The 14517-nt window shown below is 50.8% G+C and overlaps 1 protein-coding gene across 13 annotated transcripts in view; it reads left to right on the top strand.

The window, feature by feature from the left end:
* Positions 1–14517, top strand: part of Megf11 (multiple EGF like domains 11) — a 322486-nt gene that overhangs the window by 250560 nt on the left and 57409 nt on the right. For all 13 annotated transcript variants that reach the window (XM_021727705.3, XM_078049438.1, XM_078049436.1 and 10 more), the window contains 2 exons: positions 6642–6778; positions 11455–11667. In XM_021727705.3, coding sequence (XP_021583380.2) covers positions 6642–6778; positions 11455–11667 — 350 coding nt within the window. The remainder of the gene's footprint in view (positions 1–6641; positions 6779–11454; positions 11668–14517) is intronic.

The raw sequence follows: 14517 nt of genomic DNA on the forward strand, positions 1-14517 counted from the left end.
CAAGTGCTGAGGCATCTTTGGCTGCCTGCTTTACATTTCTGGATGCCAAAGGCTACCCACAAGCCCCCTTTCAGCCAACCAGCTCTGCCCATCAGTTGCTTCCTTGTTCCCTGAGGCTCCAAAGCAGCTGCTAGATCACTGAGGCTGAATTTCCCAAGCTGTATCCTGCCTCTGTCCCCAGAAACATACCCCATTTTGGTGGGGGGCTCATTGGTACAGCTGGCTGCCCTCCCCTGGGTCCCGACAACAGGGCTGCTGAGCAGAAGCAGGATATTTCAGGAGGGTGTGAATGCAGAAGTCACAGGAGCAGCCAGGGTGAACAACTGCAGGCCTAGGGAGGCAGGCACAGCCTTGGCAGAATGTTTTAGAGAAGGAAAGGACCTTGGGGAGCATCTGGTCCAGCAGTATCCTAACTGAGCTGCACACTGGAGTACATGAGGGGATGGGATTGGCTAAATACAGATTCCCTGGCTCCACCTGAGCCTTCTGGGATCTCTGTCTTTAATAAGCTCCCAGATGATTCCGAGGAAGCCAGCCATGTGTCTGCATTTGGAAATAATTGATCAAAACCATAGGATTTCTTTCTTTCTTCCACACAATGCTACAGTTTCTTAGGAAGAGAATGGAAGTCAGAGGGCTAATAATTAGGACTCTGGCTCCCACCCTATCCCCATTGCTCTGTCTTAATCTGTTTTCTGTATTTGAGTTCTAGATAAGAGTTCACATAAAAACAGGGTGTCCTAGCCAGGCACTGTGGTGCACACCTGTAATCCCAGTGGCTCAGGAGGCTGAGATAGGAAGATCACAAGTTTGAGGCCAGCCTCAATAATTTAGTGAGGCTCTCTAAGAAATTAGTCAGACCCTGTCTCAAAATAAACAATTAAGAAAGGGCTAGGGATGTGGTAAAGCAATCCTGGGTTCAATCCCCTATACAAAAAGGAAAAAAAAAGTGGGGGTGTCTTAGCTTTAAGAGGTTTCAACACCACTGGTCTGTACAAACCTTCCTCTCTTGGAAGATAGAGTTAAGGGCAGGGAAGCTAGTGACATCAAGGCCATGTCCCTGATTATGAGGGAAATAGACCCAGGTCTCTGGACTCCTGAGGGCCAGCCCTGGCTGCCTGTGTTGGTCTTTTGGGGGGGAAGACAAAGAGCTGATGCCCTCGCGTCCCTGTCCATTCCTTCCAGTTCTCTGGAAAGGCCCTCTCAGAGATCTGCTGATGGGCAGGCTGGATCCTTATAGACCCAGGAGCGGGTGGGGAGGTGGGATGGGGAGGTGATGAAGGAGAATAAGCCACAGCAGACCTTGAGCCCATCCAGCCCTCTGGAGAGAGGCTGCTGCAGGCTGGTGGTGGCAGAGAGGGCGGGAAGCCACCAGGCAGAGGCATTTTTCCCCCTCTCCCTAACACAGTGAGAGGTTTGTTCTTCCAGATGATGGGAAACTCTGTTGATAGAAATCTTTGGATTTGACGACTTTATGTGTTTAATTTTATTGTAGACAATTGCATTTCTATTTTTGACATAGCATTTAACTTGCAGATTTGCATGCATTATTAATACCCCACTCGCATGCAGAGTCATAGTATAATGAGGCTGCAGCCCTGAGGCTCCTCCCAGGGAGAGTTAGGGCCAAGGAGAAGACACTGGGGAGAAGGGTCCCCTGTTATCATCTTCCACTGCCTCACTTTCCTGTTGACCCCCATATGGCTGCAGCCACAGATTTTCCCACTCAGAGACCATCTGGAATATGATTTCTTACTCCCAGCATACAGCTGCTCCCAAAGGGATAGAAGCACTGTGCAGAACTGGAACCGCCTGGAACTTTGGCCTCCAGGCCACCAGCTCCTGACAATGTGACAGGATACCCCAGTTGCCCAGCTGTCATGAGCCCTTCTTTGGAGGGGCCTTTACAAAAAACCTAGGAGTTATTTCCCCTCCCCCCCTGCCTCTGAGATCTTACCAAACAGAGAAACTATGAGTAGTTTGGTTCGGGTGGGCACCAGAGGCAGGTGGGAAGGGAGGAAGGAATGTGATCAGACCCCCTTGGGAGTTCCCAATCTGATGGTGGAGGCTAGATGGGGTGCGGGCATGCACCCCACATGCATGTCTGCGAAGATCTCCAGACACCCAAGTGAAGGAAACCACAGGCTGGAAGAGAAACAGGGCTGAGAACCTGGCAAGTGGGTTCAGTTATCACTGAGGGTCACAGAGAGGCTTCTGGAACTGAGGTTGCAGGATCATAAAGGATGCTTAGTTCTGGGAAGGATGGTTTGTGGCCGCCCATGGCCGGGCCTATGGTCGGGATCACAGCACCGACACCAACCACTGTTCACTGTCCACTGAGGGCTCCTGTGACATCCTAGGACAGCAGCCATCATTGGAAATGAGCAGAACTCCTGACTCTTCTCCTGTCCAGCAACACAGTCAAAGGTCTCACGACAGAGACATTCCTAACCAAAGGGCAGGTGCATTAGTCTGCTCAGGCTGCCATAACAAAGTAGGTGGCTCAAACCACAGGAACTCATCTCCTAGGGGCTCTGGGGCTGGAATCTGAGATCAAGGTGTCCGCAGGGTTGGCATCTTCTGAGGCCTCACTCAGCTTAGCAATGGCCGTCTTCTCCCTGTGTCTTCACATGACCTTCCCTCTGTGTGTCTGTCTCAATCTCCTCTTCTTGTAAGGACATGAGTCACAGTGGATCAGGACGACCCATATGACCTCATTTTACCTTGGTCACCACTGTAAGGTGACCTCCGAATATAGCTATCCTCTGATGTACTGGGGGGTCAGACTTGAACTTTAGAATTTTGAGGGGACACAATTCAGTCTCTCGCAGCAGGAGAGAAACCCTCTCTTTCTGACACCTTCCTGTCTTCCCTCTCCCCTGGCACTCCCCAAAAGGCTGCTCTTCTGACCAGCAGTTGGTGAGGGATCACACAGTTTTCTTCCAGGTCCCAGGTTCTTCTGGGCTCCTGTCTCGAGCCACCTCATCAGCTGTCAGGTTGGTCCACTTAATATTCATTAAGATCAGACTCATTAAGGTGCTGAACCTAGTTTCTTCGCATCTCCAATCTCAATCCTTACAGCCACTTGGGAGACCAGGGGTTACCACTTCCATTTTATTGATGAGAAAACTGAGGCTCAGAATGATCCCATGACTTGTCCTCACTCAACCATCTGGAAGAAGACAGAGCTGAGATTTGAGCCCAAGTCTGACTTTGCAAAGTCCAGTGTTCTCTCCACCCTACCAGGTAGCAAGACTGCAAGAAATAAAATTCTTTCAGGCCCCAGAAGCCCCAAGCCAGGGGGACCTAGAGATTCAGGGACTTCAGATGCCTGGTATTTGGGAATTCTGAGCAGGAGCTCAAAAGGAGCTCCCCAACTTGGCCAAAAAAAAAATCAGAGGGCTGCCTGATTTCCCCCAGGGAAGGCTGGAAGGGACCTTCTCTGCACCAAACCACCAGGGCGGAGGGATCGATAGGTGTGCATGCGTTCTTGTAAATGCATGAGGCCACACTGCTTGAGGATGAGGGTGTGGGAGACACAGCACCCCAAGTTGGCTTAAAATGCTTTTTCAGAGTTAGGGTGTCCTTATGCAGTCCAGGACTGACTTGCACAAAAACCAAAAAGATTCCTTGTCACTCATGAGTGCCTCGAGTCTCTGGGGTACAGTGAGGAAAGCAGGGGTCTGCCACACCCAGTGCCCCACCCCCCACCTCTAGGAGGAGGAGGTCCCCCCACTCCACCCACCCACCAGCCTTGCAGTCCCCACCATTGCTTCCACCTGCAGTCCCTCCTGCCGGAGCCGCAGTGGCCCGTGTGTGTGGAGGGGAAGATCTGAGCTAAGTGACCTCCCACTTACTTCTTTCCCACTCAATTGGATCATCTCAAAAGATGACCCTGGTCTGGCAGCCTTCTCCTGACTAAACTGGCTTTGTCAGGGTCGGCAGTTATTGGTGCTTAATAATTGTGTGTTGAACTAATTGATTAATTAATTGGAGAATCATCCTTGATCTCCATGAGAGAAATGATTATCTCTGGTGTATAAGAGGCTGAAAGGGTGGCAGGAGACAGCACTGGGCTCTCAATGTCCATCCGAAAAAGAACTAATAGATCTATCTAATTGAAATACCCTGAGGCTGATAGTGGAGGGGAGGGAGAAGGGGAACCGGTCCCCTGCCCCAAATACAAATCCCTGAAGACAACCAGTTTTAAACCTTTTAGATGTTTCTTCTGGCATTTCCTTCCATTTTTCTACCTAACATGCTTTGCTGCCATTTCTCGACTTTTCCATTTGAGATTTTAGCTGAATCTATTGACTTCCTGCCATAGAGTGAGATTTAGGTCCACCACGCACACAGATCGACACGAGCAACCCTCCTCCCAGCCTCCCGATGGAATTGTATTACAATTTTGGGTTCAATCCTGTTTAACGTGTATGTTAATATGCCCACGTACATACTGTTAGTAATTTAGACCTACGACTCCTGGACAGACTCTTAAAACGTCTCTCAATAACGTCAGGCATGGAGAGGGCAATCAGCATTCCGCTTTCGTTTTGATTTTGAAGTCTCGCCCTCAGAAGCCTGCATGCTTCTACTGCAGGATGAACTCTTGCTTTCCGGGTCTGCTGCGTGGTTGTCATCTAGCACTTTCTCTCTCCACCACCCTGAACTCCTTTCACCTATTGGAACCCATTCCTTTCTTTTTCTTTGATAATTCTTCTTTTAGGTTGAAAAAGGAAAAAAAAAAAATCCTCTAGCACCTATCCAAGAAATATCCATGGAAGGTTAATTTTTTGAGGTTGTTAAAAATCTGAAAATTTGTTTACTGAATCCTCCACCTGGGTGTTAGTTTAGCTGGATGTAGAATTCTAGGATGGAAATTAAATTATGCCCCCCACCACCTCTCTCTCTTTCTTTCTCTCGCTCTCTCTTTGGTCCTGAGGATTGAACCCAGTGGCACTCTGCCACTAATCTATGTCCCCAGCCTTTTTTATTTATTTTATATATTTTTTTAGTTTTCGGTGGGCACAACATCTTTGTTTGTATGTGGTTTTGAGGATCGAACCCAGGCCGCACGCATGCCAGGCGAGCACGCTACCGCTTGAGCCACATCCCCAGCCCCAGCCTGTTTTATTTTTGAGATAGGCTCTCACTGTTGAGGCTGGCCTCCAACTTGTGATCCTCCTGCTTCAGCCTTCCAAGTTCCTGAGATAATAGGCATATGCCACCATGCCCAGGTTTTCCTCTCCATATTTTTAAGGCATTCCCTGTTGTCTTCTGGTTTCTGGTTTAAAAGTCTAATAATTTGCTTCTTGATTTTTGTATGTGACTGCTTTCCTCTTTCTAAAAAGTTTTAGAGTCATTTCTTTACCCATAAAGATATAAAAACTCACAATAATATGCCTTGATAGGGTCTTGTCTCCCTCTTTCCTTCCTTCTTTTCTCCCTTCCTTTCTTTCTATTATGCTTTCTCTACTATTTTCAGCCCTCTCTCTCTTTCTCTTTCTCTCATTCCATTTTGTAGATTTCTTCAACCTCTCTTGCAGGGCTGGGGTGGAGCTCAGGGGTAGAGCACTGACTAGCTTGCATGAATTCCTGGGTTTGATCCCAGCACTGCAAAAACAAACAAGCAAATAATCTCCAGCTTTCCTATTCCAATTTTCAAATTTGTGCCATTTTCTTTTTTTTATTCTCAAGAACTCTTTACTCTGGCTGTCCCCTTTAGTAGCGCTCTTCTTCTTTCATGAATACTTTCTAATAGCTAGCTACCTGAGGATATTCACTTTAATCATGAGAGAGGGTTTCTCCGTAAGTTTCCTTTGCTCCTGGCGTAGTTCCTGATTCCGCTGTGTTCCTTTTGTCTATTTATTTCAGTCTTCATCTTTCATAGGAGAACCTACTTCAGATATCATGTGATCTTTGACCTTGGGATCATGCTTTACAGTGAACCTCAGAAAAGTCAACTAAAGGCAAAGGGAGATGCTAGGTTGACCGCTGGGACCCTCAGACATCAGTATCTGTGGGCTGTTTCTCCTGAGCTCATCAGTGTCTCCCAAAAGGGATCCTCAGCCTCCTGCCACAGGAAGTGTAGTTTGGCAATCGTCATTCTGGGAGTGAGGGGAAGCCAGCAGGGGGTCTGATGATTCTGCAGTTAGAACTACACCCCACCCTCAGTTTCCTTGAGTCCCTGCGCCCAAAGCCTGTGTGTTCAACCTCTCTGAAAGGCTTGGGAAATCACCTGGTTATTTGAGGTGGGGACAAAGATCAAGGGTCTTGTCCCTTCTTTTATAAACTTTCTAACAGTCCTGTTCACCCTGCCTGTGCCTTGGTCTTTCGTGGATGCTGGGCTTCTGGACAGAAATCAAGTTTCCTTTTCTGTATGGCTGGTGTCTAACACAGCACCTGCTATACAACACACATGCCATAAATGTGTGCTAAATGGTTAGATGGCCATGCAGGCCTCGGTGTCTCCATCTGTAAGAGGAGGGCTTTGGAGACACAGTGTCCAGATCTCTTTGTTTCTACTGGAGAGATGGGGCAGTCTCTGAGGCCCAGCAGATGTGCCATTCCTACCTAGGAGAGTGTGGCTGAGCATGACCTCTCTGGAGCGCCACCATGTGTGTCTTCTGACTCTGTTTCAGGGAGCCGTGTGTGCCCAGCCCTGCCCACCAGGGACATTTGGCCAGAACTGCAGCCAGGACTGCCCTTGCCACCACGGAGGGCAGTGTGACCCTGTGACTGGACAGTGCCACTGCACCGCTGGATACATGGGTGACAGGTAAGGTGTCGACTCTTGCCTATTCACAGCAGCCTCGCAGGGAATGGCTGAGGTTTGCCAACCCCGCGTCGCTCTGTCTACCCACCTTCCAGTTCTTTCCTCAGCAAACATTCTGAGTGTTCCTGCCAGAGGGATTCATCCACTCAACCTTCCTCCTCAGCAGGGTGCAACCCCTCCCCAGCCCAGTGTCCCTGAATTTGCTCTGGTGTGTCTGGGGGAAGGAGGAGAGCCCTGTTACCCACTGTCTGCACTAACGGAGGGAGACGATGGCACAGCCAGTTCAGAGAAGCTGAGTGCAAATTCAGTTCCCATCATTTGCATGGTTTCTTCTAGAAGTGGACTTTTACTCCTAAATTTGAGTCCCCTCCAAAGATACTGACATCAGTTTGCATCCTCTGAAGGCCCATGGCCTCGAGAGCAGACTGAACCAGGGCCCCAGTGTCCTCAAATGAGACCAGCCTGGCACAGTGGATGATCCACAAAACTGAGGAACTTCTGTGTGTCCACACTGGCCACCTTGGAGGAAAGAGGCCACGCTGATAGCACAGGGGCAGAGGAATAGAAGCAGCAAGTGGAGTATGTGGTGGGGAGTGGGCTTGGAGCTGGAGGAGGGCATTTGCTCAGGGGACCCAGACCAGGCCTCCTGCCCCTCACTTTGCACAACCTGGGTCTCTCCCAGCGAGAGGGCCAGTGACAAGGAGGCTCCCACTCCTTTGTCCAGCTCCACAGATCCGTGTTTCACTTCTGGCCCTGGGTTTTGTTGCTCTGCCCAGACAAAGCAAAGCAAGAAGAACATTTGTTCACCATCCCTCTGCCCCTTCCCTGGGTGACGTCCAGAAGCGGGATCAAAACAGAGTCAACCAATGCGTCCATCAGGGCCTAATGGATGAAATGGAGGCTCAGCTCTCACTGGAGTCGGCCCCAGTCCTCAGTGATGCCCAGAGGAGGGACCATCCATTAACCGTGGTCCTCTGTGGCTCAGTCTGAAGCCTTTAAGCCCCATCTGACTCTGCCAACTGCTGTTCATCTACACGACTTCCCAGCACAGAGTGTGGGCTTGGCATCTGGGGACCCAGGACGAGGGCACCTTCTACCTTAAGTAAGGAAACGCTAAGGATGAGCCGCTGGGGACAGGAACCAGGAAGACCCCAAATCAGAGCAGGACCCCTTGGCTTCAATCCACTTCCACATGAGAAAGAATGTAGCCTTTTTGTCATTGGAAATAAGCAGGCCCAGGGTTCCAGTCAGCCAGACCCTACCCCCGAAGACCCCACCTCATCAGCTCGCAGTGTCCACTGCCAAGATGGACTGAGTGGAGAGTCCAGAATCTCTTCTTGGAACCTGGCCCATGACCCGTGGGCGGGCAGAAACCCCCAAAGCCAAGGGACCCTTCAGCAATCTTTGCCAATCAGCCACAGGACAGTTCAGAGGGCCACGTAGCATTTGGGTTTCCCAACTAAATAGGCTGCCTGGTGTTTAATATTTTGTAAAATTGCCTCCATTTATTTTGTAGGTGACAGCCGCATTAACCCACCCCAAATCATCACGAGCATATTAACGCAGAGCGGGTGTAATAACGCGGGCCTCCCTGGATAGGCTGAATCCAGTGCAAATTAAACACAAGACGTAACGAGGGCTTTGCAGCTCATTTTGTAATTTAATTGAGCAATGTATCTGGTTGTTAATGGCGGGATTGGACACATTAGATTGATATGTTGCAAAGGAAGGATGTTTAAGTAGAAAACTAATTCCTGCTGTGATTACCCTTCTGTTCCACAGGCCCCGTTATTAGCATGCTTTGTGTAAAATTCATTAGCCATCGTTGCTTGATCTCTAAATAAATAAGTTGTTTAAACTGTGAGGAAGAAAAAAATAGAGGCTGATTATGTAAATGGATTAGGTTGCCATTACTTCATTTCTAGATTCTTTTCTTTGGGGCTGTGGAATCAGTCACCCCAAAATGTATGGTCAGGAGCTCCTTCAGAGGAGCTTCATTTCCGGGCTCTGTCCAGTCCGGCTAGGCAGAGGACAGGAGTGTTCCAATGAAGGGGAACAGGTGTCTCCTGGTGTGAGTTTTCCCTCCTGACATTTGAGCCATCTGAGCTCAGTGACTTCTGGAGAGACCCATCCTGAGGCTGAGCCGGGACCTGCCAGTCAGGTAGATGGTGCTTCTGCGGGTCTCTAACTGTCCGGGTCCTTCCTTCTGCCTCATCCTCCTTCCTGCCTTCCCTCCTCCACTCCTTCTCTAAACATCTCCCTCCCTCCCTCTTTCCCTTTCTTCTCTTTCTTTTCTGCCCTCTTTCTCTTCCTGGGGCCTCAGATTGGTTGACATGCAGCAGGATATGCAGGAAGATGACCGAGTGTCATCTTGGCCACTCACAGGCTACGTGAGCTTGGAGCAGTCACCTCACCTCCAAGATTATCAGTGGCGTCAGGGGTTGGGGACGGGGGTTCAGCCTGTGCGGCTGGAAGCCCCTTTCTCTCTGGCGTTTGGGGCTATTGCCATCTTCACCCCTGCTGCCTGTCCTTCCTGGGAGTGGAGCGCTCAAGGCCAGATGCCAGTTACTCTCCCTGTCCCTGTCACTGTGGGAACAGAGCAGCAATGACAGAAGACACTGGGACACACTGGCTGCTCTTGTCCCCAGGCACCACGGACCTTCCCAGATCTCCTGGGGTGTGGCCACTCACCCTCATGTTGGGCCACTGAACTCTCAGGGACATGGGCTCGCCCTGCCCTGCCTGTGGTAGTTTCACCCATGACCCTCAAGGATAAAATAAAGAAGATTGGGCCATATTTTTAAAAAAATATTTTTTAAAAGTATTTTTTTGCTTTTCCCCCTGATTACTGTAGAAGACATACAGAACACCCGAGAAATGGGAAAACATGATCATTTAAACACATAATTCCTCAAGTTCTCCCCACTGTGAACATGAGAATTCTTCCCTTTGGGTTTTTTCATGTCGGGATCCAAAATCAGAACACCAGATGGGCTCTGTTTTAAGAAACAGTATTAACGGGAGCAATAATAATGACTAATATGTCGTAATGGGCACTGAGCATGGGCCAGGCTCCTCTCTAAACATCACACACATTATCTCATTTAATCCCCAAACAAGCTGACGAGGTTTCGTTAGTGTCCCATTTTATGACGAGGACATGGGTGTCCTTTGGGTCGGCTCTCCACTGTCCACACCACTGCAGCAGCACTGGGGAACCGAGAATCTAAACCCCAGAGGCCAGAGGTCATTTCCCTTTGTCATAGGGATGCAGGAGTCATCCCCAGGTTTACCCTTACCTTGCCAGGGTCTAGCTGCTAGGACAATGAATTTGCCTGCCCTGGGAACTAGTCTTGGGCAGTAGCAAGAGGCACGCACATTCAGTCAGCAGAGGGGTCACGTCCATCCACAGAGGATCCACACCTGGTGGTTGTGAGTCATGTGAAGAATAATTGTTATTATGCTGGGCACTCTAAGCACCAGCCAGAGCATACACAGGACACGAAACGGCCCAGTCCTCCTCGTTGGGGTGGGAATGGGGGCTCACAGGTGACGGAGAGACCCAGTCCTGGCCCCAGCCTTGAAGAGATGTCCAGTCCCAGGAGAAGGAAATGGCCCCCGTCTGATGAAAGAGGTGCCTCTTCTCCTCAGGGGAAGACCCACCTGGGGAAGGAGAATCATCGCTCAGCAGAGAAGAGAGACTTTAAGTCTGTCCCAACTGAACACAGAGAAACGAAATTACCCCATTTCATCAAACCTAAGATGCCACTGATTGTAAGATGCGTCATTATTTTATACACTGCTAAGAATGAAAAATACTTATAATTAAACTATGTCACGCCATCAGTTATACGACTTATCTGATTTCAGACATGTTAAGATATATATTTTAAACATAAGGTTTATTGTTAATTGGTACTGAGTTTTAGCTTGTGGAGATGAAGAGTTCTGGAGATGAATGGTGGTAATAGTTTCATGACAGTATGAATGTATTTAAAGCCACTGAGTGGCTTTAGTGGTTAGATGATAAGTTTTATACTAAACATCATCTTAGTCCATTCATGCTGCTATGACAAAATACCTGAGATTGGGTAATTTATAAACATGGTTTTCCAGTTCTCACAATTTGGGGGCCCAGATGGCCAAGATCAAAGTGCTGGTGAAGGCCTGGTCTCTGTTTCTAAGATGACACCTTGGACGCTGTGTCCTCATGTGTTACAAGGGATGGAAGGACAAAGAAAGGGACCTAGCTAGTTCCCTCCAGCCCTTTTATGGGCACATGAATCCATTCAGGAGGGCAGAAGCCTCGTGACCTAATATCTCAAAGGCAGCCCCTTTTAACACTGTTGCACTGGGGACTAAGTTCCATCCTGAATTCTGGAGGAGATACAAACATTTAAACCACAACATGTGGAGTTCACCACCAGTAGAAAAAAACCAGGTTTGGCCTCAGTGAAACATAATTGTCATTGCTGGGGTGCATAAACTCATTGCTGGGGTGCCAAGGAGACCGGGCCTGAGGCAGGGAGCTGACTGGGTGAACTACACCATGGAGTGCTTCCTGGAGGAGGAGAAAGGAGGGAGGCCATCAGCTGGGGAGGCAGGGAAGGGAACATTCTGGAAGGATCTGGAAGAGCAGGTGAGGGAGCCCAGCCACAGCCCACTCTACTACTCCACAGGTGCCAAGAGGAGTGCCCCTTCGGGACCTTCGGCTTCCAGTGCTCGCAGCGCTGTGACTGCCACAACGGGGGCCAGTGTTCACCCAGCACAGGAGCCTGCGAGTGTGAACCCGGCTACAAGGGCCCGCGCTGCCAGGAGCGACTGTGCCCCGAGGGTCTGCACGGCCCAGGCTGCCTTTTGCCCTGCCCCTGTGACCCGGAGAACACCATCAGGTAGGTCTGGGCTGGGGCAGGGGGCTCTGGTGGAAAGGGTGGGTGGGAGCTGGGAGACCTCAGCCATCAGCTCCTGTAACTGCCTTGATAACCAGGGGGGAAGCCAGGGCCACGTGGCCAGAGTCAGGACCAGAACTCACTCGCTTCTGTCTTCCACAAACAGCTGCCTGCACCTCAGACGGGGGCTCTCAAGACCCCACACACCGCAGCAGGGAGAGGGCGTGGTGACCACAGGGCCTTGCGCCACAGAGAGCTGATACCAGAAGGGACCTTAACAATCCCTATGACCCATTGGGGCCCAGGGAGCATTGTCCCAGGAGGTCCTGGCAAGGTAGAGGAACAGAAGGGACAGAAGCCAGCCCTTCATCAAGGCCTCAGCGTGGGGCCTGCTCTTCCATGCTTCTCGGTCCTTTGTAGCTTGGGGCACCTGAGCAGAAGCTGGCCCCTGCTGCCAAAGGAGCCTGAACCTGGCAAGTAGAGAAACCAGGCTGCCCCTGAAGGCTCCTCCCTCCCTCACCACGCCCCAGCCCGAGTCACCTCTGCTGATCAGCCAGACCCAGCCCTTGGTTCTGGCTGCCTCTCACCTGGTGGGAGCAGATGCAGGGAGCACCCCTCTCCCTCCGCCTGTGGACAGCCCCCGGGGCCCTGGCTGCTCTGGGCAGTGGTGCTGCTGCTGTTGGGGGAGCAAGTACGCTCAGTTTGCAGCCCTGGTGCCAGGACAGCTGGACTCAGCCTCTGCCCTTCTTCATTGCCAGCTTGGTTTTTCACAGGTCACCTAGGAGTCTCTGGTCACTGCAAGCAGAAGCCCCTCAGCGTGTGTCATGGCTTAAATGAAAATGGTCCTCAGGGCTCAGCGGAGGTGGTTCTAAGCAAGGGTGACAATTGGGAAGGAGACTGTCCAGAGAGGTGCTGGAGCCAGAAACCTGCCTGTATGTGACCTGGGATTCATTCGCTCATTCATTCATTCAACAAACACTGAGTGCTCTAGGGCTGGGCCCTCAGGAACAGGTTTGAGTGCTCACTCACCCTGAGTACATTTCACCATTTTTCTTCAAATACAAGACAACACCAGAGGCACAGCTCTATATTCTATCCTGCTGAGAAAGGAAAATTCTGTTCACCTAACCACACCTACCATTAGTTAGAGACTGCTACCCTGGTCTGGGAAGGCTTCCTGGAGGAGGTGGCAACTGGGCTGGGTCTGCAGAGCAGGCGTTCAACACAGGGCCCCATGTGGCTGGTCAGGGAATGGGCAGCTGCCTCTGTTCCAATTGTCAGAACCACACGGGGACACCCACCCCCGCTGGGAAGACAAGGAAGGCTCCAAGGCTTCCGCAAGGCTTCTGCTGAGTTCCAGTGCAGGGAGAGTCTCTGCCACAGAGATCCAGCCAAGCCCCAAATTAAAGAGCTATTGTTTTCCTCCCGTGCCTGAGCAACCGTGCCCAGCATAATTTATCTCTCCTCTGAAGGAGTCCTCCATGCATTATTAATCTGGAAGGACTCCCTCTTCTCTGTCGCTAATCTCAGCCCATCCAATATTAATGATTATTTGCTTTACTGTCTTTAACGCATGTCATGTTTCAGGGACTGGGAGGCAGTAGCGATTCCTGGGAGTGGGGGCTCTGAGGGGCCTTCCAGGCCACCCCAGGCGTGCTCCTCAGAATTCATGTTCTCACTGAAGGGGAGCTTTGTCACAGCCTGGGCCCTGAGGGCACAAGTGGCCTGGCTTGTCCATTTCTGTGGCTGCTATGTCAGTATTGCACAGCGCCTGACACAGAGTAGGTCTTCTGTGAAAAAGCGTCACTGCGTTCATGTTGAACAGCTCGTCTCTCCACGTGTTCTGCACGGGACCTGATGTCTGCCTAATTTTGCTCTTTAACATTTCACCCCTTTCTCCTAGCACACTGCCCCAGTGGCTGGGCCCCCAAACGTTATTTGGTTCTGTCTAGCTCAGGCTTTCTCAATCCTGTCACTGTTCACATTTGGGGCTGGATGGTCCTTGGTTGCGCATGGCTGTCCTGTGCATTGTGAAGTGTTTGGCAGGATCCCTGGTCTCTACCCAGAGAATAACAGTGGTGTCCCCTTCCCATGCCCAAGTTGTGACCATCAGAAATGCTTCCAGTCGTTGCCAACTCCCCAGGTCAGGTGGGAAGTGAGACCGTCTGAGGTTGACAGCCTCTGCTCTAGCTGGACTCCTTCATGCTGCGCTTGGCTTTGATCTCATGGACTCAGAGAAAAGCTCTTCCCCTCTGAGTGGACACAGCTCAGCCCCTCTCTCCCCATGAGTCTTTGACCCATTACAGAGGCTTCTCTTGGGATTCTAGAAAAGCAAAGGAGCGTCTCTCTGACTCCCAATCTCAAAGCAGTTAAGTCGCGCTACGGGGTGGGTGTTGGACCTGAGGTCCTGGCCTCAGACCAACCTCTGTCTATGCAAATGTCCTCTTCTCCCCTCTAGGCCCATTTCCCGCCTGTCCATCACTTTCCATCAGCCTAGTGGGGGAAACCTCTCTAGTGGTCTTTGAAAGTGAAATTGCCACCCAACTCCCCAAGAGATGAAGGTGAGATCCCTGGAAGCCACATCTCATTTCCCCCCAACTTCTGCGCAACTTACCACAAAGCCCCCTGCTCCCTATGGCTTGTAGGTCTTAAGACAAAGTACTCCCAAGGCCAGCCAAGCACAGTCCGGCCCACCCAGCCCAACCTCTCTGTGCTCCCGCCCCCCACCCAGGCTGCTTCCCAGGGTCACGTCACACCCTGGGAAGGAAGAAGTGGCCGGGCGCTTCCCCACTCCATCAACTCTGTAGCACACACAAAGAAGCCACCCTCCTTCATAAAGGAGTAACCTTGAGG

Source organism: Ictidomys tridecemlineatus, chromosome 5, assembly GCF_052094955.1.
Source record: "Ictidomys tridecemlineatus isolate mIctTri1 chromosome 5, mIctTri1.hap1, whole genome shotgun sequence".
In the NCBI taxonomy this organism is placed as follows: Eukaryota; Metazoa; Chordata; class Mammalia; order Rodentia; family Sciuridae; genus Ictidomys; species Ictidomys tridecemlineatus.